The sequence below is a fragment of the Symsagittifera roscoffensis genome, chromosome 5, assembly GCF_963678635.1.
Source record: "Symsagittifera roscoffensis chromosome 5, txSymRosc1.1, whole genome shotgun sequence".
In the NCBI taxonomy this organism is placed as follows: Eukaryota; Metazoa; Xenacoelomorpha; order Acoela; family Convolutidae; genus Symsagittifera; species Symsagittifera roscoffensis.
In genome coordinates this window covers 14,568,626-14,593,884 of record NC_087066.1, presented here as the reverse complement: position 1 = coordinate 14,593,884, position 25,259 = coordinate 14,568,626, and the positions used below count along the sequence as shown (strand labels likewise).

The following is a 25,259-nucleotide window of genomic DNA, read 5'->3' as shown; positions in this document are numbered from 1 at the left end:
TCACTGATTGTGTTCGTGTAGACGACGGCCTCTGGTTTAAATTTCGTTCAATTAAGGTGGTTTTTTGTTGATTTTATTTCGGTCACTAGAGGAGCATACATGCTGAGAAGTTCGTGTTCTTCAAAAAAGATGCATAAAGTTATGTCATCAGTAATATACTACGACAAATAAATGCGATACGTAAAGCATATTCATAGTCAATTAAGCTTAGTTTTTTGTGAAAGGTTTTGCATCAAGGACTGTAATTAGAAAGTTTTGCTTGTGATTAGCAAGCGTTATCAAATCGGAATATAGACGTTTTTCGGGTTAACAATTTGTTGAACAAAGTCACTTGGTAGCTTGGTTCATAAAGAGTTCAAGTTTCTAAGCGTCGCCGGGACACTTAGTGTGGAGCCTCCACACTAATTGTGCCGGAGACGCTTAGAAATTTGAATTCATTATGAACCAAGATTAAGAGCAACCAGGATTATGAACAGAAAAACCAACTACAATGAAATCTGAATACAGCAAAAAAAATTCTGAGATGTGGCAACTAAGCCGACATGAAACGGATTTTTTTCCCGTTTGAAAGATTTCTTGAAAATGAATTTTTCCCGTTTGAAAACAAAAACAGGTCTTTTTAGATTTGAACCCAGGACATTTGCCGTCCCAGGTGTGTTCGTTACATGAGGTAGCGAAAACACCTGGAACGACAAAGGTCCTGGATTGAAATCTGACCACGACCTGTTTTTGTTTTCAAACGGGAAAAATTCCTTTTCAAGAAATCTTTCAAAGGAAATTATTCCGTTTCATGTCGGCTTAGTTGCCTCATCTCAGAATTTTTGTTTGCTGTATTCAGTTTTCATTAAAGTTGCTTTTTCTGTTTTCTTTTACCCCTGCAATTTGTAATTCTACTAACCTTGACTTAAGAAATCTTTCGGCCTAAACGGTTTCGGTTTTTATTTAATCGGCTTACTAACCTAATTTTGGATCGTTTGAGGGAACCATAATTTTTTTGCTTTACTCCGGATCGCTAAAAAATATTAAAAATCTCAGAATACAATTTCATAAACACTATTTTATTTTCGCTCTATAATTCTTTTTGAATTTTCATTAAATGCCGTCGAATGTGTTTCTGGGCGTGTTTTCTGCAAATAGAACATCATTCCAGACAACATTTTGAAGTCTCTTAGTTATGTTTTCTTCGTAAATGCTACCGTTTTCTTTGGACTTAGTGGTTCTTATTTTCTTTCCTGTCTGCTAGCTTACAATACTATTTTTGCGGTATCACAAGTGATGCGCAGCTCTGCTTTGCCTGTGTTTAAAATTGCAGCTCAAATTTGGGTCGTTTTTGCCTCGATTTTGCAAACACTCGTTAGTAAACTTGAGGCAGGTTCAGAAACCTGAGTTGTTCAGAATTTTTGTATTTGAAGATTTTTCAAATTTCAGAGTTAAAAATGGCCTCGGCTGAGAGACACTCTGAGTTCAAACTCGACGCTGGAATCTGGAATGACCCCATCTCTACCGTGACCTTTGACCCCGACAACCCCAGATCACTGCTGGTGTCCTCGTGGGACTGCACTCTTAGACTGTTCGACATTTCTCAGAACTCACAGAAACAGACATTCGCAGCCAATTGTCCACTGCTGGATTGCTGTTTTGTGGTTAGTTTAGCTCACTATTAAAAACAACCTAAGGTTGCGAGAATTAGTTCTTCAACGACTGCATGGAGTAATTCCAAAGTAGAAATCAGACATAATTTTTTGCTGGCTTTTAAGATGAAACATTTTGATGCTTTTTCTGCGATGAAGTAATTCGTAACAAGCGACAATTCGTATCAAGCGTAACAAGGTAGCAGATCGCATCCGAAATTTAGCCGAATTTTTACTATTCGAGGCTTATTTCTACTTTTTCTTATTGCATTTTATAGAGCTGATTTTTGTCGGCTAGTGGTTGCGAAGCGAAGCTTCGCCTCTGCGTGAAATCTTGCTATTAATTTTGAAGTCTTGTTAATTTTTAGTGGTGTTTATGTTTGCTATGCTTACTCTCAGTTTATTTTAATACGAGTTGAGTGATTCCGGTTGAATTTGATCTAGTATCCACGTTCGTTTTTTTTCGTCTGGATGTCCTTGATGATTTTGAATGAATACTCATTCCTATTCATCTAAATGAATTCAAAATATGTTTCAAAGCCGCATAAAATGATTCAATATAAAAAAGATATAAATAATTATTGTAATAGTTATTGATTGGCCTTCTTTCCATGTAGATATTTCCCCTTTTACAATTTTTTTCTCATCGGTGCTGCGGTTGATCTCTTCGAATGATCCTCGAAACATCAGAAATTTTATCTTATGTTTGTTTGCTGATAGTTTTGAATTATCCTGTTTCAGAATAGCTTCACAGCGTATAGTGCAGGTGCGGATGGGAGAGTGCGTTGTGTGGATATGAACACTAGTCAGGAGAGAGTGTTCCCAGCCTCCCATGAGGCCCCCGTCAGATGCATAGTACACTGCAACCACCCATCAGCACCCAATGTAGTCATATCAGGTAGGGATAAATAGCATATCAGAAGAAAAACAAAAAACATAAACAGATTTTTTGACCTTGTCATGTTTGAACTATTTATAGATGCTTATTTGTGGTATCAATTTTTTTGGTAAATTATCTTTTTGCGTTTTGTTTGCCAAATAGCATATCAGAGGTATAACAGTATAATAGAAACAGATAATTCAATTTGTCATAATTGAAATGCTCTGTTTTGCTAAGCTCTAAATGCATTCGTTTTTTTTTTCAGGTATTGCTGAAATGTTATGTGAAGGTCTCTTCAATTTCCATTGAGCTAGGAAAATAAATTAGACTAAAAATGGAAGTTTTGGTCGAAAATGTTCAAAATGAGGCCGAGTTAAGTTTTTCTCTAAAATTAACTACCCATCAGCACCCAATGTAGTCATATCCAATAGTCATACGGTATTTTTTGAAATCTATTTTCAAGTAATAACATATTTTTGCAGACATTGGAATTCGTTTTTCCTCGCCTTTCGGTTTTTGTAATGGTTTGATAATTTGCACAGAGCGTCCTTATTGCCTTTGGTTTAATTTTGGGTGTTGAGAGAAACAATAATCAAAAAGCATCCGAACATCCCCACCGGCTCAAGTTTTCACCCGATTTCTTTCTCCGTTGCAGGTAGTTGGGACCACACAATCAAAGTGTGGGATGTGCGTATGGCCAACCCAGTGCAGAGCTACCGACACCCGGACAAGATCTACGCCATGTCATCCTGTGGGGACAAACTGATAGTGGGCACTGCTGGCAGACACGTTATGGTTTGGGACATGAAAAACATGTCCAATGTGCTGCAGGTGATTTGTTACTCCAACTTACGACACGCTTGAAAAACACTCTGTTTTCATACCAATTAATTCAATTGTGAGAAGTTGTGCCAGAATTATATAAATCTAAACTTGATTAATGTGCAATAATGACGACATGCGGAAGTTTAGAAAATTTTTCAAGTATCACGATAAAAATGTCTGCCCTCTGAATTAGATTCAGAAATCTCACAATTGAAGTAATTTTGATGTGAAGTTTTACTACATAAAATTTGTGCCAACTGCTCCACTATTTTGCCGTCTTCTAGAGTAGAGAATCTAGTCTGAAGTACCAGACGAGATGCATCCGTAGTTTTCCAGATCACACTGGCTATGTATTGAGTTCAATAGAAGGCAGAGTGGCGGTTGAGTTCCTGGACCCGAGTCCGGAGGCACAGAAAAAGAAGTACGCGTTCAAGTGTCACCGGATAAAGGTTAGATTATTGTTTCCCTCTGTAAGAGAATATATTTTTATGCTAGAGGTTAAAGACTGCAAAAATGAACATACATGAAATTAAATGTAAAGTTTGGAGGAATAAAAACCGTACGAGAATAGCGATCATCGACTCTTTAAGTAAGAACGATTCGGTTTCTCCAAAACGTGCATAAATAGCCCTCATTTTTGTTTCTGAATTTGTATCTGAATTAAGGCGAACGATTTGGTCTATTGTTGTTTTGTTTTCGTACAATGGATTGCAATCAATCAATAATATTTTCGAAGTTAGATGGGGGTCATTAGGGTTTTCTGCGCATGTCATTGTTCCGGGTACTTCTTGAAGTGAAAGGAACTATGGCAAACGGCATGTTTTTTTTTCTCAATTTTGACTGCCTCTGTTTGACTGCAATAAAAAAATAAATGTAACTGATGAAAAACGAGAAAGCAAGTAAAGCCAGGGGGGCTGTTGAACGCTTTGAACAAATTTTTGGAATTCATACCCCTCTTAGAAATTGGAGGGCTACATATGAGGCTCACTTTGATACAATTGTGCCGGTAATTGACCTGGTAGTTTTTGCGTAATTTTTGGCTGACTAAAAAAGCCAAAACGATCGGTTTTGGGCTAAAATTTTAGACCCGAATTTTGCAAAGCAAATTGCACTATAATAATCCTGTTAAAATTCGAAGCAAGTTTTGTCTTCACCGTTTTTCACCTAAAGTCAACCCAATTTGAGAATGCGTTTTTTTTTCGTTTTGTCCTAATGCGTAAAATAACCACTGTATAAGGGCACAAAAAAATGATCAAACGTGAATTATGATTTTGATTTCAAACTCAGGGTGTCGATGTTTTGCATGTGGTTAAAAATTTGTCAAAACTCCAATATTTTCCTTGATTTTGGGAATCATCTACCTCTGTTTATTTAAGAAGTGCTATTTAAGAAGTCCTTTTTCTATTTCAATTCTAGGAGGAGGTTCCGAACAAGCCAGAGAAGACTGAATTTGTGTACCCTGTGAATGCCATCTCATTCCACCGGGGCTTCGGAACTTTCGCCACTGGGGGCAGTGACGGATACGTGAACATATGGGATGGAGGTAATAAGAAGAGACTCGTGCAATACCACAGATTCGCCACTGGAGTCACATCACTCGCTTTCAAGTAAGTGTCTCAATATTGCATCTTGATTGCAGGGTAGGGAATGTTTTAAAACTTTTATCGCAAAAGCTTAGCATTGTTTGGGAGTCAAACCGCTGCGATTGGGGTATGAGCCACCTTCCCTTATTGAGCCGGCTGCACCGGATCATCCTAAACATTTTGTAGCAAAAAGAAGAGATGATTATCTGACTCCCGTTTTTCTTGCCGCATATCTATTATATCATCGGTATGAGGGCAGAAAGTTAGAACTGAACAAACTGTAAAAAGACAATAAAACATGTTTTTTTTTTATTAAAAAAAACGCTGTCTAATTGATTTTTTCAATAAAAAACGTTTTTTTTTCCCAACCCTGATTGATTGTTTTTATCCTATATGTATCGCCCACTGAGTGGAATGGAACTTATGATTCATGTGTTTGTTTTTTCCCAAAATCTCAATAAACGTCGAGCGAAGTCGATGACATATCATAAAGAAGCTTTTGTCACGACCGCGAAAAAAAACAACGAATATTTCTCTCAAGATGAGAAAAAACGTGGTTTGAAAATTTTGCTTTTTAGACGATATTGAGGAAAAAACATCCCAGAAAGCTTTAAAAAATTATAGTCTTTTTTTTTTGAAAAATTTTGAAATTTTTTTTTGCCAACGTTTTGAGTTATGAAATGTTTGAGCTGCTGGCATAGACACCGGCTTTTGTTTATCTTTGAAAATTATTTTTTAGTGAGGACGGTTCCGCTTTGGCCATTGCCTGTTCATACATGAATGAGGGCGGGGACATCGCTAACCCTCCCGAGAACTCAGTCTACATTCGCAATGTGGCGGAAAATGAAGTCAAACCCAAGTAGAACCTCCTCCTCCTCCTGTTCCCACTTCCAATTCCAAATTAAGTGTGGTACGAGGAAAGGGAAAGAATGCATCCCAAGATCACAGATGGTTGTAAGGATTTGTTGTCTTCTATTCAGCAGAACGTGGTTTAAACTAACTATTTTGTCGATTTTTATTTAAATTTTAAAAAAAAACTGTTGTGATTTACTGAAATGTTTTTCTTTTTGTTTCAATTTAAAGGTTATACTCAATACAAATTGTGCCAATCACGAGTCTAAGAAGGGAACGAAAATGGTAGTTTTTGAGGTAGATGTAAGCACGTTAGTAATAGCAATAGTTTCAATGAAAGATTTGTGCTCTTTTCGAAATGAAATAATGCATAATCTGCTCAAAATTTTACCATCTAATAAATTTAGCAGAATTTTTTTGCGGAAAAGCTAAAGAAACCAGGTCCAGGGGGGGGGAGGATTTTTTGTCATCCCGTGTATTACGATAGCGAAACAGTGGTTTTAAAACGAAAGGATTATTCATTATTTTGTCGGCTTTCTTAAAGGCCGAGGAACGATGTGTTGTAAGTTTTTTAATAAAACGTTTTTTTTCTGCGACGGGCCGCGACGCTTCAAATTTTCTCTATATAATTTGCAAGCGATCCATGCAAATGAAAAAAATGTAGCGAATATTCGAGACCTTTAAGTTTTGCAGATGTTTTAAAGCGTTCGAAATTTTTGAAGTTGGACTTGAAGTCTCTTCGGCTCAAAAGCGTTCGAAATTTTTGAAGTTGGACTTGAAGTCTCTTCAGCTCGTTTTTCAATTGCTAAATATCAATAACGGCTTTAAGTCCTACGGCAGCTGTTAAATATCTTTGAAGGAGTTGAATATCTCAAATTGAATTAAAATAATGATGTGAGTGAAAATTGGGACTTTGGAAGTTTGAGACCTCTCTCTTTCTCTCTGAAGGTTAAATAAGTAGTGACATTGTTTTTGTATCGTTAAAAATAATTTCCCAAAGTTATAGAGACAGTAAAGTTTTGTTTTTGTTCCGACTATTTGAAAAATGTGCAGGAACTTCGTATTTGGATGTTTTACTTTTTTTCTTTTTCATTTTCCACGCAAATCAGGTACAACAAATAATCATCGGAATGGGTCGAGTGATAAATAGAAAATAGAATTTAGGCATATTCGACATACAAAACTTCAACTGATTTTTTTGTCGACAAAGAGACATTTTTTTCCAATAATTTAAAAGTCGTTCGAATCAGGTTAAAGGACTTAAATATAATATATCACTCGACCCATTCCGAATATTATTTGTTGTACCTGATTTTGCATGGAAAATGAAAAACAAAAGAAAAAAACTAAAACACCCAAACTAATTTTTTTTCTGAAACAGGTTGGAATATTCTGTGCCATTTGCACAGTAACTGGCCATCCTTGTTGCTCTTTGCCTTCATTTGATATTTAGTTTATTTGAGATTTGACGCTGACGAATCGTAATTTCTGCATAAATTTGGAGACTATCCCAATGTGATAAGTGTGCAAAAAACTCGACATTAATCAGAGCTCTTATGTTTTTGAACTAAATTGGTCTTGTATAGACTGATTGACTTTGAAAAAACCAATGATTAGAGGCAGCAATTATTTAATACTGCATTCCGTTTAAAAAGTTTTCTCAAACGCAATTCAACTATTCAAATCATTATTCATCAGATAGTTTTTTAAATTAAATCCATTTCGACTTAATCAGCTGTTTTTGACGGACTTTTTAGAATTTTACTTTTACGCAAGTTTTTCAGAAAAATATTACTTTGCAAAACCTAGACATAAGCAGTGAAGTTTTTGAAAATACTAAAATTGAGGAGACATTTTCGAGTCTTTCAATTTGTTTGTACAGTAATTTGTTTCTATTTTTAGCAAAATTAGTTGTGACGAATATATATCAGTTTAAATTCTTTCAATGTGTATTGGGTTGTTAAAAAAAATTGTTCAATTTAGAATTTGTGAATGGTAAAAACTATTAATCTGAGAGGAAAAACTGTCGCACCAAAACCGTTGCTGCCGCAAAAAAAATAAATGAAAAAATTAAATAGGAAGTAATGGTTTCCTTGTTTGCTATTTGTTACACAAAAACAACTGAAGTCAATTAAAAGCACTTACTCAGGTTTTGAGAATTTTTTAGCTCCTTTACCTAAACGGGGCGAAAAAACCAAACGAAGCATATTTTTTAAACTTAGTCAATGGTACTCACGTTGTTACTTAAACACTTAAATATCATAAACGGCAGCATTGTCGATCACCTGATTTAACGGTAGTTCGGAAAGGAGTTGAAACTAGAGTTTTTCAAAAGGAACAGATGGGGCACCTCTGCAGATTTTGCTTTAGACAAAAAATTGTCAAACTTGTTCCTACATAGATATAACAGCAAAATTTGTCTCATTTAGTAAATACCCAACTAGCTGCAAAAGCGCTTTCCGTGCGCACCGCCAGGCCACTTGAGAACTTTTAAACTGTGAAAAAATCTGCAGCAGGACTACATAAGTCAAATAAAAGGGCAGTCTCTGGCGTTCAGAGAAACCTGATATTGAATATATTTTTCACTTTAAATGATATATTTCAAACTATGTCCTTTTTTTCAATTTTTACTAATGAAGAACACAGTTTGAGTCAATTTAAATTCTTTTCTATAGATTTTTTTGTTCAAAATATTCACATTTTCTCAAGTCATCAATTAATTTGTCTAAGCTGTTAAGATGCGAATGAAGCACGAAGAAGATTCAATCTAGTCTTTGATGGTGGTTTTTCAGGACAATTACAAAATAGTCTGATGTAACACAGATAAATTGATGAAGCTGTCAACATTGTGAGCTGTAATCTTGGAGGATACAAATTTTTATGTAAGCACTTTTTGCTAATTTAACTTTTGGAATCATTATACATCAGATAGTTTTTTTATTTCAAACCCATTTGACTTAAGCAGTAGTTATGACGAAAATTTATTCTTAAACATGTTTTCAGAAATAATCTTAGTTTGCTAAACCTAGACAGAAGCAGTGAAGTTTTTTCAAAACACAGATTGAGAAGAAATTTTAAAAGTTCAAGTCTTTCAATTTTTTTGCTCAGTAATTAGTTTCTTTTTAAAGCAAAATTATCTGTGACGAATTTACGTCAGTTTAATTTTTTTCAATATGTATTGGGTTGTTATCAAAAGTTTTGTTCAATTAAGATTGAGTGAATGTTAAAAAGTGTTAATCTGAGAGAAAAACTATCGAACCGTAGCCGTTGCTGTCGAAAAAAAATTAATTTAAAAAATTAAATAAGAAACAAATGTTTTCTTGTTTGTTATTTGTTACACAAAAACATCTGAAGTTAAATAAAGCACTTACTCACGTTTCCAGAATTTTTTAGTTCCTTTACCTAAACGAAGCGAAAAAACCAAACGAAGCATATTTTTAAAACTTAGTCACTGGTATTCAAGTAGTTACTTAATCACTTAAACATCATAAACGGAAGCATTGTCAATCAACTGAATTAACGGTAGTTCTGAAAAGAGTTGACTCTAGAGATTTTCAAAAGGAACAGATGAGGCACCACGGAAGATTTTACTTTGCACCAAAATTGACAAATTTTTTTCCTTCATAAATATACCAGCAATTTTTGTCTCAATTAGCAAATAGCCAAGTAGCCGTCAAGTGCTATCCGTGCCCACTGCCAGGACAATCGAAAAGGCTTTTTAAATTTAAAAAAAATCTGCAGCAGAACGCAATATGTCAATTAAAAGGCCAGTCTCTGGCGTTCAGAGAAAACTACTATTGAATATATTCTTCACTTTGGATAATATCTTTCAATTAATTCCTTTTTTGTTCAAACTTCCCCATTGAAGAACACAATTTAAGTCAGTTTAGTTTCTTTTCTGTAGATTTTTTTAAACAAAAAATTTACTTTTTCTCGAGTTTCCGCAAACTCTCTTGAAAAGGCATTAATTAATTTGTATAAGCTGTTAAAATGCAATTGGAGGACCCAGAAGATCCAATCTAGTCTTTGATGGTGGTTTTTCTGGACAATTACAAAATAGTCTGACGTGACACAGCTAAAAAGACGAAGCTGTCAACGTTCTGAACATTAAACTCGGAGGATACAAATTTTTTTATGTCAGCATTTTTGTTAATTCATTTAAGTGTGGAGCATAAATTATTCGTGAAACTGAAACAATTCTCAGGGCAATATGTTTTTTTCATGTTTTAGTTTTAAATGACGATTTTATCAAACAAAATTTTCGAACTATTTGGGCAATGGCCAGTAAAAACCTAAATTTTTGTTTTCATTTGGTTTTTGTATACACTAGTAACAACATTTTACCGAAATTGTTTTTCACAAGATCGGTTTAGTCACGTTTTTCCAGAGACTGCTTAACATTAACAGTTGAACTTGGGCAAAACTACTAGCATAGAAAAGTGTTTTTGAGATCCAAAACAATTAAATCTGACGCTATTAAACTTTAAAAAAATTGCTACTAAGTTTTGCTCTCTTATGGTTTTCATTGTCGTCTTACGTCTGAAAAACAGACATGGAAACAAGAAATTGAATTATTTTTGAGTAATTGTTTCTCCTTCCCTTTGTTCATCAGTAAAAAGTACTTATTGGGTTGTTTTTAAGACCTGAGTTTTCAATAAAGATAGCTGGCAAAAAAGCGTCACTGCAAGGCCAAATATTTTTGGCAGCATCTGAAAACTGCTCTCAAAAACATCTAAAGTAGCGAAAAAAATTGATTAGCTCCGTAGGCAAAGTGTTAAGTCCAAATGGAAAATTGTCCATGTTACTTAAGAAAAAACTCAAAGCATTTTTTTCTTCATTTTTTGTGCCCAAAATTAGTAAATTTAAAGAAAAAGAGCAAAAAAATTTTCAAACATTCAAAAATGAAGATAAACAACACTGAAAGATTTGAATTTTCCAATGCTGAAGAATCCAATGAACAAACAAATGGTGTATAAACTTCAACTTTCTGCGGCATTAAAAGGCCATTCTTGCTCTATTATAAAAAATTTCAGTCGGAAAAGTGAATCAATAAAAACGGAAAACTCATTTCGATCAACCATTCTTAAGCAAGTTTTATACGAGAGTTCAAATAGAAAAACTAAGATATATATAAGCCCGATATTATTCCAAATTATAAAGTGGTAAGATTCAAATTACCGATTCTTTGGCTTGAGCTTATGCAAAAGTAGTTAAAAGATTAATTTTGCATAAATAACGTGCGAATCAAAAAAGAGCGAATTGCTCAGATAATACCCGAAATCGTCCGATTTGAATAAATAAAGAATCTCAAGAGTTGTTAAACTTGGAGATAATATTTAATATGCGTTTTTTTTCTATCGAAGTAATCAAACCGAATGAGAAATGAATAATTTTGAGGGTGATATACCGTTGAGTGGGTAAACAAGTATTTGGTGATTAAATTTCAAGTTTTTACAATTTAGTTCTAATCATTCGATTGAATTCCTTGGAATAGCTCAATATATTTAAGTCAGAACTAGTATAGACCGAGTGAAGTTAGTTTCCACTTTCCAATGAAAGAGGAAAAACAGTTGTTTCATTTATTTTCAATTCAAATTTCTTGACAAATAAAAATTCTACAAAGTTGCATTCCAGTATTGGAATGAGAACAGTAAGATATTGTTGCAAAGCTAGTGAATCAAGTTCAAACGGTATTCAGTACATTTTTTCAAGTAAAAAAGCATCTTGTAGTTACGCATTTTTAATTAAGTTTAACTTCTTTTAAACCAAATTTCTGAAACTGCATATTGCATATTCCTGGATTACTGCAGATTTATACACTCAACGTTCTATTTTTGTTCAAATATTATTGAAAAAGACCGCTTGAGTTTGTTCAGAACAACTCATCATTTACTTCTGCTCAGCAACACAACGTTAACTTTCGCCATTTTTCCTCGTATATTTTAACTGATTAGTTTAATCCATTTCGCGTCAACTAATCGAAAAAAATGTATGTATTTTTGGTTAACTTTTGTTTCATGTTGGTTTTTAATTACTCTTTTCTACTTGCTGATAAAAACGAGTCTCTGTCTTCGATGAAAAACAATCCAAGAAGAAAAAGAAGTGTCTCATTACATCCAAATAATTTCATCACCCAGTCTCCCGATAACAAGGCTCACTATAACAAATACATGCAGCCGGAAAAGCCTAGACTAACATTTGGATTCCACATTGAGAAGATGCGAACAGTTTCTGAGATTGAGAAAACGTTCTCTTTTGATGCAATTGCAACGGTATGGTTTGTGATAATTAAACTCAATATGATAACTTGAAGGAAAAGGTGTGCTTTTAGAGCAAAATTTAGAGCAAGAAGCTGATCTGTTCAAAATAATTTCTTAGTTTTTTTGTGACCGAGCTTTTTTTCATAGTTTGCGCCAGAAAATTTTTGTAACATTTTTATGTAGTAATTTTTACCTCATAACTGGTTTCATATTTTAAATCAAATCTGTGAATTCTCTTAAACGTGGGCTATCTAAAGTGATAAATCTTCGAGCTTTTAAGGCAAAAACTATCCTATTTTATTAGAAAAAGAATTTTAAAAAACACAAATTTGTGAGAAATGTTGAAAATTGTAACCATGAGTTTATGTATCAAAAATCTGCTCTTCATTCGTTTAAGTAAAGCTTGTATTCTGCCGACTAAGGTTTTCGTTGATTTCACTTACGTATTTTTTTTGAGACATGTTTTCATCAAAAAAAGATTTCCTAGTGCCGTGCACAGAATTTTTCAACCACGTATATCTAAAAAAAAGCTAATTACAACCAAAAAATTATCGAATATAAATGTCTATCTCTCTTTTCTCCCCGAAACGTCTTTTTTCTAGTTGGTGGCAGAGGATTGAATTAGATAACTAAACGCAAATTAAGTCTTAGCTAAAAGGATTTAAAATGCAAGTTGACTAGACACACTTTTGTTTCATTCCGTCTTACAAATAAGCCCAAAAAGCAGAAACACTTAGACTCTTGTTATTTGACACCGAGACTGCTTTTTTTGAAACCGAATCACTTCGTCAAGTAGTCGGAAGAACAACTGCCTAATTTTTGAAGTACAAAATATTTTTTTTTTGCAACGTAATTAAAATTTTTTTATTGTAATTTCTCTAATCATGTAATTACTCCAAAATGTTTAAGGATTTGTTTTGCTCAATTAATAGATTTTTCTCCAGGAAGCATTATTTGTTCATGGAGTAGGTTTGAATTTTACAACTTTGAGAAAACAAAACTTTATAAATAAATGGATGTTGAGCCATGAAAAAAAGCTTTGAATAACTATCAAACTGTTTCTTAGGCCAGCTGGAATGATCGTCGCCTGCGAGATTATCTCTCCATTAGTCCGGAAAGTTGGACGTATTCGTCTGAGATAGAGCTCAAAGCTGATCTTTTGGACGATATCTGGCACCCGGATATCAGTTTTGACCCATTAGTTTCATTCGAGCAATCAAAAGCCAGCAGTAAGGTGTACCTGGGAAGGAATGGAGAGGTTAGGGTGTCTAAATTTGGAAGGTACACTTTCTCGTGTGATATGGATCTGCTGTTTTTCCCATTTGATCGACACAAGTGTGCGGTAAGTGCTGCTTAAAAGACTAATCAGATTTTTCTTAATTTGACATTTCATCAATTCATTTTGGTTCATGATTTTCTGGTAGTTGATTGTTGTACACCCATAATAGGTCCCCTCTTTTTTTGTTAATGTTATATCAGTGAGTATGAGAAAGTTTTTGTGCCGGGTTTCATGAACAACGAAAATGACTGAATGGTTTTGGAAATGAATGGTTATTTTAAAAAGTAACTAGTCTTTTTTTCTTCAGTTGAAAATGACTTTTTAACTAGCTTTTTTATAGTTGTTTAGTAGCGGATTTATATATATTTTTTCGGTTTTGTGATTTTTATTCTATCAATTTTTCAATTGAATGTTTTTAATCGATCTCAAGTGCATTCGGAACAAGTGTCACCTTCATCCGAGAATTTCTGTTGGTCTGCGTTTTGAGAGGGATTTTTAGTGCTCGGGATAGTTTTTTCTCTAGTTAAAATTTAGACTGCTTAAAGATCAATTTTTTATAGGCTTAAAAAACGTGTGCGCTCTGAATAGTTTTGTTTCCAGATAATTTTAGACTTGATATTAACAAGGGATTGTTTCCGCCAATTTGGGCTTATTATAGCGCTAAAATGTTTTATTAACAAGTTGTTTTTTAATTATAGCGCTAAAGGGTTTTATTTACCAGTTTTTTTAGAGCATAGCCAATGCTTAGCATAGGGCAATTAATTTGGCCCAGAAATACCAAATTGCAGGATAGCTAGTTGGAAATTGAGGATAGCTAGCTGGTCCAAATAACTAAATGAAATATTATATCAATTTGTTGTTGAGATTACGTGCGAGGGAACATTTTCATTTTTTTTTCAATTTTTCAAACTTAATGCTTCTCAACAAAAGCTACCTCGGGTACTCTTTTGAGCAGTCGGAAATTTCACGAATTCACCCTGATTTGTGCAGTTCTGTATGAGCAATATGTGATATACACGATCATTCATTAGCTGTTGCTGATAGATTTTTAAAATGAATTGTTGCTCCGCTTTTTTGAACAGTGAAATATGAGGACAGCAACAAAAGTTTATTAAAACGTGTTGTTAAAACTCAGTTTTAATTTTGATTTTAAGCTGAAAGTTCTCTAGGGGTGACATTTTGTTTTATGTATTTGACGATTACCCCAATTTTGTGGCTTTTTGAAAAAAAAATCTGTTTTAGAATTTCAGTTCATGCTGCATGACTTTCAAAATTTGAAAAAATCGAAAAAGTGGGGTCTCACAGTTCCAATAAGATGGACAAAAACTGCTAGAGAAAGTGTTTTGGTTCAGATTTTGATTGGTGCCTACAAAATTGATATCGACACTGGCATAATGTTCAACAATGTGGAGCAACAATTCTCCATGAAACCCGATCAAGTCATCGGTAACCTTCAGTTTGACAACCTGGATTACGCGAGGGATCACATAAGTAACGCTGCTGGAAACGAAGAATTTACATATTATATGGAGCATGCTCTGGTTTTGCGAATGAGTCGCAACCCATTGTACTATAGCCTCACCCTTTTTGTGCCAAATATGGTCCTGACAGCATTAAGGTTAGTCGAAACTTGTCAAGGAAAGTAGCATTAACACTTATTTGAAAAGTAAGACTTGCATAACGAAACCTAATCTGACATTTGTTTTTGAGAAATATCACCTCTATAACAAAAAGAGTCAAATCAATCAAAATAAAAGAAGCATTTCTAGTTTTTAGCTATTTAAACAAAAAAAAACTTATTTTGTCTATCTTTTTTTTCTTTGAATTCAGTTCTAGAAATTTACCAAAAACTGCTTTTTCTTATGCACACAAAGCTTTCTTGTGTGACGATTCTTTTACCCAAATGGATTTTGAAAGCCTTCAAATTGTTTTACAGAGTCTGAAACAAGACAGGGTGTAATTTCTATAGAAATACGGGACCATTCAGCGTCAACTCAAAAGCCTTGTAACTTTTGTTCAAAACTGAACATTTGTTCCTCCAGAAAAGTTAAGACTTTCTAAATAACAATTTCTAAATACCATTTGCCTGCTTTCTGGCTCTTAATAAGTGGGCCGTAATAACAGTTTGCTATTAGCTCATACGTAGCGGCAAAACAATCCTGTAAGACCAGCTAATTGATCCAAAGAAAGCATAAAAAAACACAAAAAATTTATGATTTGGTTTTTGGCAATGTACTGTGTGTAGGAAAACGTCAAAAAATTGTTTTTACTTTTTGAACTTTTTTACTCAATAAATAATGCAATCGAAATATTCCATGGCTTGGTCACCTTAATGTTACGAGCAGTCTCAGTTGAAATGTACACTCAAAACTGAACACGATATATAGGTTGATTTTGGTACAGCCACGTACTCATACATGTTGATCTAAATTTCCCAAAAAAAACACCAAAAAAACTTCAAAAGTTTTTTCTTGACCGACAATTTTAAAAGTAAAATGATTTTTTTTGAAAAACAGTTGACTCAAACTAGTTGCACAAAACTTAGCGTTTACCGGAGTTAAAATTTGAGAAAATTTTTCCAGGCCCGAAAAATTCCCCACTTTTCAAAACAGCCATTGGAAGCAAATTTTTGAAGCTAGCCATTGATACTTGTTCTAGATGAATGTAAATTATTGGACATGTGTTTTTATACTTTTATACATTAAGCAAGTTATATCAAATAAAGGTCAAGGATAGTCGGTTACTGTACAACTAGCTCAGACCGTTCTGACCATAGTCTTAAGTAATACAACAATTTTTTTTTTCAAATTATTGTCTATTTTTTGGCGTGGTGTAATAAAAGGAGCTGAAAAAATGAGAATTGGGTACACTTAAAAGTCATAGTAAAATCAGCAAACTGAAAAATTATTTTTGTAGAAAAGTTAGTAGAGAAACAAAAATTACTAGAAAAAAAATCTCGAAATTAGACAAACAATCTAAAAATTCAAACCAATTTTTCTCGACACTAGAAAAAAATGTTGTTGACTTTTTAATGTGTTCAAATCACGACTGAAATAAATTTACTATGATATATCACTCAACACAGTCCAATGATTATTTGAGGTACCTGATTTTGCGCGGAAAACAAGAAAAAAAACTTAAACACATCCGAATACAACTTCCTCGACCATTGTGCGTGGAAATAACGTACTACATAGGTATTTAATTCAGAACCCAACCAGAATTGCGCAAAAAACGATATAGTTCCAAGTCAGATTAAAGGTTCATTTCCGAAACGTATTGTAATTTTTGTTAATTCGTATCCTGATATTTTCAACTATTTCACAAAAGCATAATTTGAACGCTTTTTGAGGCAAAATTAGTAAAATGCGTCTTCTTTGACTATCAACCTGTGAAATTGAACACTTTCACAAGAATTTTGTTTATCAAACCACATGTTTTTTGCGCATTGGATGTTAGCTATTTCAAACAATTTTTTTTTGCAATTAAAAGATTCCATCAATTTTTGCCTATTTTTTCTGCTGTTTGAATGCAAACCAACGGATAAGATTTTTTCGGCCGATTTTTTTTCTGAATTATGGCGTATTTCAATAAAACAAGTTTTTTTCCTTCCAAGAGCATAAATTGTTCTTCGATTTTTTTGATTTCTTAAAACGTCTTAATGCTTTAGTTTTGCTCTCGTTGTTTGTTCTGGTTTATTCTTTTAATATATTCACGCTTGTAATTTAGTTTATTCGTATAAATTCCAATTGAGCATTCAGATTTTATTTAGATTTGTAAAAGAAAGCTCAAATGTTCGAAACTAAAAAGTTTTTTGAAGTATCGCTTTGATAATTTACCCATTTTTTGGACTCGTCGTTCTTTATGTTTTGAGTAACTAACTGAAAAAGCGTTTGAAGAGTATAAAGTATTCAGATCTGTTTTAAGCTTTCATATGTTTTTATATCCCATGTTTGTATTCGTTTGTTCCATTTTAGATAGCAAAAATGGCCCTCTAAAAATAATGGCTCACAAACATCAAACAACTTTTGGTTGTATCTAACAACTTGGCTAAATAATAAATAATGTTTTTTCTACTTAGCTGGTCTGTGTTGTGGATGGATCCTTCCGCTTTGCCTGAGAGAGCCAGTATCTGCATCGCACTCATCTTGGCACAAACCATTCTCATCATAGGCGAGGAGCAGAGCTTTCCACAGTCGACCGACTTCAAGGTACAATGCAAACTATATATATTTCTTCAAAAGACCTTGATGACCAGGAAACGAAGTTCGGTTGTTAAGGTTTTGTTGTTTTTCTGTTTTCTTGAGAAAAACTACAAAAAGACGTGAGAATTTAGAACAGAAAGAAAAAGTGAAAAAGAAGTTTGTAATGTGATGTTACAGAAAAATGTTGAAATTCTAAATGAATAAAATTAGCCGATAATCATCAAAATTATCTTATACATATCCAATCACCTCTCAAAAAAGCTAGAACAAATATCTTATCTGAACAAAAATAGTTAAACAACGTCCAAAAAATTCTTTGCACACAAAATACAAAACTAATCTATTTGTGTTATGCTTATTATTATTGCAGGGTTTAGTTTTTATCAACAATATAATCAAAAACTGACTATTTCAAAAAATGGTAGGATTTTTTTATGCACCCTTGTACTGTTTTTTTCTTAAAATGCTTTTAGATAATCGATGGTTATCTGATTGTGAACTTCTTGTTGAACGTGGCTTCTTTGGTCGAGACTCTTGTGGCCTCTTGTGCAATGAAAAATTTCATAGCAAATAAAAAGCAAGAAGCAGTTAGGCTGAAGACCTTCAAAAACAACAAACAGAACGCAGCCTCTGGACTAGCGAAACCAGAAAATGTGAGTAACTTTCTAACAACAAGGTTTTCACACAGTAACTTAAAGTTTTCATTCCCAATTTTGAAATTAAGAAAAGTAATTTTGCAGGGTTGGGCTGCACTAAATGGCGTTTTAAGTGGTTCATAAGCGTATTATGTGGTCTTAACTTCTATTTACTCACATTTCAAATAATCGATATCGTTTTACAGTGGAATAGGGTAAAAAAAGATTAAAATTGCATTATAAAAACTTATTTCACAGCCTAATCTAACAAAACTTCTTCCTCGAATTACGGAAACCCGATGAAAACTTTTCCATTCTGCAACTGCATATTTAATCTAATTTTTTTTCTGTGTAAGGGTTGGAATTGATGTTTTTTTTTTCATTCTGTTTCTATTACAGAAAAGGTTGATTGAAACTGTTTTCTAGGGAACATCTGCAGACGTGTTTGAAAACTACCATAGTGAGCCCACTTCAGACCCTCAAAGTATTGAAATTGTTGGTCAAAAACAAAACTCAGATCCAATATCGACTGTGGATGGTACCGATAAAATCAGCAGAATCTTGTTCCCAATTTCTTTTGTCGTGTGGAATGTTTTGTTCTTTGCTCTATGCAAATACTTCTCGGATCAAAACTACAATAAAAATGAACCGCAGCCAAACCTTACTTAGTTCTAAGACTATCCAGGAATAAGTAAGTAAAATTGAGAAACTTGTCATAAATTCAAGCAATAGCTTGAATCAAATTTGAAACACAGCGCATGAGAAAAATGTATGATTAAACGTTATGAAAATAATTTCGAGTATTCGCAATAATCCATCTGGTATAAAATTGAGCGTTTTCAAAGAGTCGAAACTGTTTTAAAAGTGTGAGTGTGGGACTGGGAAATGGAGACTATATATTTGTAACTATGTGTAAACAGAAGAACAGAATCGCATTTTGAGAAACTAGAATTTTTGATAAAATTTGTTTTGATACCTGAAACTACTGAAAAACATCAAAAAAATTGACCGTGAAAACTAGAATTTAGAAGAAGATAAAACAATTTTTGATGGTAATAAAAAATAGTTTTACTTCTCTTTTTTAATTCATAGCGAAAACGAAGAAAAAGGCTGAGGAGTGAAAGGTAGAACCTATTTAATAGAACATATTTTCAACTGACTTCCCAACAATCTCTTTCTCAAAAGTTACATCTGGAAAAGGTAGTTTTGTAGTTTCAACAGGATTTTTTTCACTCGTTTTTAACCAACAAAACGTTTTGTTTTAATTAACGATATTGGCAAGTTTTATAAGCAACTTGGAAAATGTTTATTTATAAGAAAATATTTTTTATATATTAACAAAATAGCCTAACATTTCAATTTCCTCAATTTATAGCAACAGCGCAAAAATAAGCTTTGAGCAAAAATCTTTTTCAAATGTTTTTAAGCAAACGTCTACAAAATTGCAGCGAACAAAAAGTCTCGAAGTACTAGCTTGATAATTTTTAGACCTAAAAAAGCTTTTCATTAAGCAAAAAAATTTGTTGTTTTGGTTAAAAAAGGCAAACAGTACTTTGAAATCAAAATATCAGCTAAATTTCAACCAAAAACTCGTAATCACGCAATATCTCCAAATCAAAGCGACAGCGCGAAAATGGGCTAAGAATTTGAGCAGATACTTTCAACTGCTAGCTGACTATCACTTTTAAACAGCGATTAAAAATTTTTTTCGTACATAGATTAAAATTTTCAACTTTCATACATAATTTTGTTACAATTGATCGAAAGGGAGAAACTTTGTCTGGAAAAGAAAATGTCAATAAAACTTGAATAAAAACAGATCAAACTTGGGTATCCGATTCTTTGTGATCATAAAATGGGTTCTGGATTTGAAAAATTGGAACCAACCAAAAAATATGTAAAGATGCGTACAAACTTATAAACATTTTCATATAGGACAGCGCAAAAATCCGTGCAAACGAACCCACTCATTTTCATATTTAAAATTGATAATTTTCGTAAGCAAGAAAAAAGTTTTCATTAAACGAAAACGTCAGCCAAATTTTGATTTCAAATGTTAAAAATTCAAATGCAGTATTTTTAATTTAGCGCGATAGCACAAATACGGGGTGGAGATTTAAAAAATAATTAGATTGCTTTCTGATCAATATTTTTTAAAATTACAGCTAAAAATCTCGAAAAAATTTTAAAAAATATTTCACTTAAATTTTTTGTTTTTATTTGCGTTGAAACTGATTGCTAAAAATTTTCAAAAAAATGCGTTTGATTGCTTTCTGAGCAATCATCTATCAAAAATACTGCTAAGAAAAAAATCTCGAAATCAAACAAAATTTTTTCCTTTAGGTTTTTTTTGTGTTTGGTAAATAAGGTGAAAATTTCTTTTTTTTTTGTGAAACCAAACTGATTGCTATAAATTAAACAAAAATGCATGACCACTAAGTGACCTCAATTCAACGTTTTTTAAGCAACAAAAAATCATTTCATTTTTCATATTTTTTTTCTACAATCGATAAGGAGGAAGAAAATTTGACTTGAAAACGAATTGATTGCCAAAAAAAAATAAGGGAAAAACTCAAATTCAAATACCCAAGTCACTAAGATAAATAAACTGACTTCTGCTTTAAACACATATTTTAATGTTTTTGACTAGTTGTTAATTGTTCTGCCAAAACCGATCTAAAAACAAAAAACTGGCAGATCAACATTTTTTTCACTCTACAAAACTATTGAATTTAAAAATAAATTTATATATTTCTATTATAATTGATTAAAAAAAGGAAAATATTTGTCTGGAAAAAAAATTGTTAGTTTAACTTTTTAAAAAAATGAAATCAAATTTTGTATCCCAATCAGTGACCATTTTAGAATTTTTGGACCATTTTACCCTCAAGTAGTGCCATTTAAATTGATATGTAGAAGAAAGAAGTTGTGCCTGATTCAAAACAAAGGGACCATTTTGTATTTCAAAATCAGCGTGATAGCGCAAGTAGATGCTGCGGGTTGAACTCATATTTTCAATTGCTGTTTGATTAATATGACTAATTTCTTCAAAATCATAGCTGCTAAAAACTTTCTTGAACCAGCTCGTTATCTTAATAAAAAACAAAACATTTGATTTGATATACAATTATGTTCCATTTGGTAGACAGAGGGGCCAAAATGAACATGTTAGACAAATATTTATCATAATAGCGTAACAATTCAGTGACAGCGCAAAAAAATGATTCCTAACTTAAACATAAAATTTTAACAGTTACAACTCCCGGATTGATCTGCCAGTAAAAAACAGTGCTGTTTCAGAATAAAACCACTGAGATATTTTTTTCAGTACTGTTCCAGGAAAAACCGAGTGAAACAACAAAGGCAGTACTGTTGCAGTACTGGAACAGTATTGTTACAGTACTGTTGTTTTTGTATCACTGTTTGTCCTGGTATCGTACTGTAATTTGTTTTCAATCATTTGCATAGTTTCGCGCACTTTTTCCGGGCTCTTTCACAATTTTCCGGCATTTTCCCTCAGAAAGAGCAAAAGCATACTCTTCAACAGTTAGAACATAGTTGAAGATGGCCTCGGGCAAAAGAACAGCACTCGGGCACTTCGTGTCCTCGGGCTGGGCTCTTTTTCCCTCGGGAATCTTTCAACTATGTTCTAACTACTACAAAGAGAGTTATTTGACCCTTCGTTTCTTTTGCAGTTTATTTCTATTGGATCGTTAGATCACTTGTACTTGAGCACGCACTTTATTTGAATCATTTGATTCTTTTCTACTTTCAATTAAAGTCCCTATATAATCAATGTTATTGAAAAATTATCATAGCATAGTTAAAAATCAGTCTCGGTGCATCACGTCACGTTGTGATTATGACGTCACGTGCCAATTGAAAATAATACGCTGTAACCGAAGTTCAAGTTTTCCGTTTTCTAAAAGAAAAGCCAAAAGTTTTTTTTCGGGAAAACAAATTAAGTCTTGTAAGTCGATGTACGAGTTAGGGATGCAGGTCAACTTGAATCTACAGCTATTTGACGGAAATGAAGAAAAAAAAAGAAATATGATTCTTCAAATGAAAATGTTTACCATCTACTTTTGAAGAAGGGTATTGACTCATAATGGCACTGTACAAAATGAGATCTTGATTAAGTGATATAACTTTGGTGGGTTTCAAAAACGAAATCTCAACTATATAATCACCTAAAAATGTATCCAAAAATTTCTTAAAATGAAAATATCAACAATACAATCAACTGAAACAAAATTGCAATTCTTAGTAGCAATTCTCATATGAGCGATGGTTCACAATTTGGAAACCATCATTTCAAAAAATCCAATTTTTCAACCGCTTGTTAAGTATCAATTTCTAAGAATTTCTGGTGGAGTTTTAAGTTAGTGAGCTCTAATGCATTTCTTTCTTTCTAATTATTAAAAGTATCTTTTGTAGTCAAATGTAACTGAAAAAAAAACTTTTTTAACAAGTTTCTTAATACGCAATACCGCAATCCTTGCTCAATTTATGCTTCTAAAGCATCGAAGTAGAAAAAAGACTAATTTAAATTTTCTGCTGGTTAAATAGCTCAAGTTCTGGTGGAAGCAATACAACTGAGTCTTTATTGGGTTTTCAAATCCACAAAAGTAGAGTATTTGCTCTCAAAAACAATTCTGATGTGATGTCGACTGAATTTACTCTAGAAAATCAGTCAAATATATTTTTTTACATTTTATTGGCTTGAATTTTTGGCTCTTTAATCTATTTTTTGCTCCTCAACTTTTTGCAGAGAAAGTGCTCAATAGAAGAAATCCGGAGTAGGTTTCCACGAAATGAAACTTGATTGCAAATTTACCAAAATTTTTTCTAACCAGTGAGGGCAAAAATGCAAACAAAAGTATTCGATCAATTTTAAATTCAAGTTGGGTTGTTTCACTTAACTGCTCTTAATCTGCGCTTTCAAAAAAAAATTAAAAAACGTATGTGTGTCTGCTGTTGTAAATTGAGTAACCCTTTGTTTTGGCAAAATTGTTTCTTCATTGCTTTATGTCTGCTTGATATTTTTTTTTAGCAATTCAGCTTGAACTGAGCTTCTGTTTTCTTGCACAAAATCACAGTTGCTTCCAGGAGCGGATTTGGGGGGGAGGGGGCGTCCCCCCCTCTTCCTCATGAATTCGACGCCCTGCCGACTCAAAGGGTCTCCCCTTTGTTCAATTTTGAGATATCTATATTTGGTGACGGAGCCTGAAAAATTTCTAAAGACGCCTTTTGCCAATATATACTAACTTTGAGGGTGGAGCGCGCGGCGCAAAATGCGATTTTTTTATCAAAATTTTCCAAAAAGTGCCTAAAAACGCCTTTTTTGGCCTGATTTTCAAATTTTTACCAAATCAGGGTCTTTTTAGTACTTTGGGGGAGAGCTTCGGAAATTCACTTTGCTCGACCTAAAAAAAAGGTCGACAAATTTTTCAAAATTTTTTTGAAAATCCGCCCCCCCCTCGAGAAAATCCTAGATCCGCTCCTGGTTGATTCTGATTCAATTAAAAAAATCCTAAAGCAACCCTATAAAAGTCCGTTAATATGAAAAACAGAAAAGCAGTATGGGTATCTATTTTGGCTCCGTTTCAACATTGTTTGTCAAGTTATCTCCTTACAATTAAGCTTACCATTTTTTTTATCAGAAACCAAGTTAAGAAAATTACAGAGTAGAAATTTGTAAAATTTACAAAGGTTACTTTGTTGCCCAGATAGGTTTCTTGATAATTCGACGATCGAAGTTATTGTTTTTGCTCCTCCGAAAATAAAACAAGACTGTTCGTATCCTTGTAACAAAACAATTATGGCAAATACGCTTCTTTCAGCCAATTTGGAGCGATTTCTAAGACGGATTAAATCTCCTCTTACGCGTGCATAACGCGAAATATATCGCGCGCTAATTGTCCCAAATTGGCCAAAACGGCAATCGTTAAACCGCCACAACTTTACGAAAAATGATCACAGGTGATTTATCTTTGAAGTTTAAGTTAAGGACCACAATACCTTTTGAATCATCTAAATAAATTCCGTCAAAAATGCCTAGTTAAAAAGTCGAAATTTGTCTGAAGAAAAAAAACCTACCCGAGCACAAATATTCTGTTACTTTCGTATCGAAAGTCGGAACAAAAATGCGTTCGATTATCTGCATAAATTCCACAGTTCTATTCGGAATCATAGTGCAGAAGCGCATTTTGTTTGAAACTGTCAGTTGTGGTAAACTTTGACAGTATTGTTGTTCAATTTCAAGACAAAAGTTTAAGCACTCTTTGAACTTACAAACAATGACTTCCAGCTAAAAAAGCAATCTTTTATTTTCGTTTTATTTTCTCTAAAAATTGGGTACTTTGAGATGTGCCTTGACATGGGCCTACTCAATCAAACACTTCGTGCAACTACTTAGTCGAATGATTATTAATGAAGGTTTGAATGAACATCAAATTTTAAACAGTTTTCATCTTAATTGATCTGCGGTGTCTATACTGCATATTTGCTCCCGGTTGGACGAAGTTGTTCAATATGTGGATGTTGTGAGATTTGTGGTCTGAGGCTCTACTTGATTTACTGTAGTTGAATCATGGTATGCTTCACACGACCAGCTAGAGTCAAGATTGAAAAGCAGATGGCAGAACAGTGGCCACTTGGTCCATGGTAAGACGGACATGAGGTAGAAAATAGGGGTTAAATCGTTAGACTGGGTCAAAATTGTCTTACTCAATGACTTTTGCACATATTTTTACTCGATTTATATTGACCATTTTTTTCATTTGTTTTATATGTTTTTGACCAAAATCTGATTTACAATGATGTTTTTCTATATATTTGTTGCATATTTTGAGCTCAAAATCTAGTTTATATTGATGATTTTCATGATTTGTGTCGTTTGGTTTGAATTCAATTTTTGTTTTCTGTTTTCAAATAGCATGCTTTTAAGAAGAGAAAAATCAATTTTTAAACAATACAAGACTGCTCGTATCAGGGCGAAGCCCTGAATAATCCGACTGCCTTTTAATGTTTAATAAAATGTAATAAAAATGAAAAAAAAATATATCTAAAATTTGAAATTTTTTATGAAAATCATCCCCCCACACGCC

General features: G+C 33.2%; 2 protein-coding genes across 2 annotated transcripts; both read left to right on the top strand.

Annotated features, from left to right (window-relative positions):
* The first annotated feature begins 1,432 nt into the window (after window positions 1-1,432).
* LOC134845862 (mitotic checkpoint protein BUB3-like) lies at window positions 1,433-6,001 on the top strand. Its single transcript, XM_063862962.1, has 6 exons — window positions 1,433-1,643; window positions 2,373-2,529; window positions 3,167-3,342; window positions 3,621-3,785; window positions 4,753-4,943; window positions 5,659-6,001. Exons 1-6 carry the CDS (start codon window positions 1,437-1,439, stop codon window positions 5,780-5,782), a joined length of 1,020 nt encoding a protein of 339 aa, XP_063719032.1. The 5' UTR covers window positions 1,433-1,436; the 3' UTR covers window positions 5,783-6,001.
* A 5,172-nt stretch (window positions 6,002-11,173) lies between these two features.
* On the top strand, window positions 11,174-19,035 carry LOC134846390 (gamma-aminobutyric acid receptor subunit pi-like). Its single transcript, XM_063863726.1, has 6 exons — window positions 11,174-12,043; window positions 13,098-13,373; window positions 14,663-14,928; window positions 17,392-17,521; window positions 17,989-18,168; window positions 18,577-19,035. The coding sequence occupies exons 1-6, from the start codon at window positions 11,759-11,761 to the stop codon at window positions 18,817-18,819; spliced, it is 1,380 nt and encodes a 459-aa protein (XP_063719796.1). The 5' UTR covers window positions 11,174-11,758; the 3' UTR covers window positions 18,820-19,035.
* The last annotated feature ends 6,224 nt before the right edge of the window (window positions 19,036-25,259 follow it).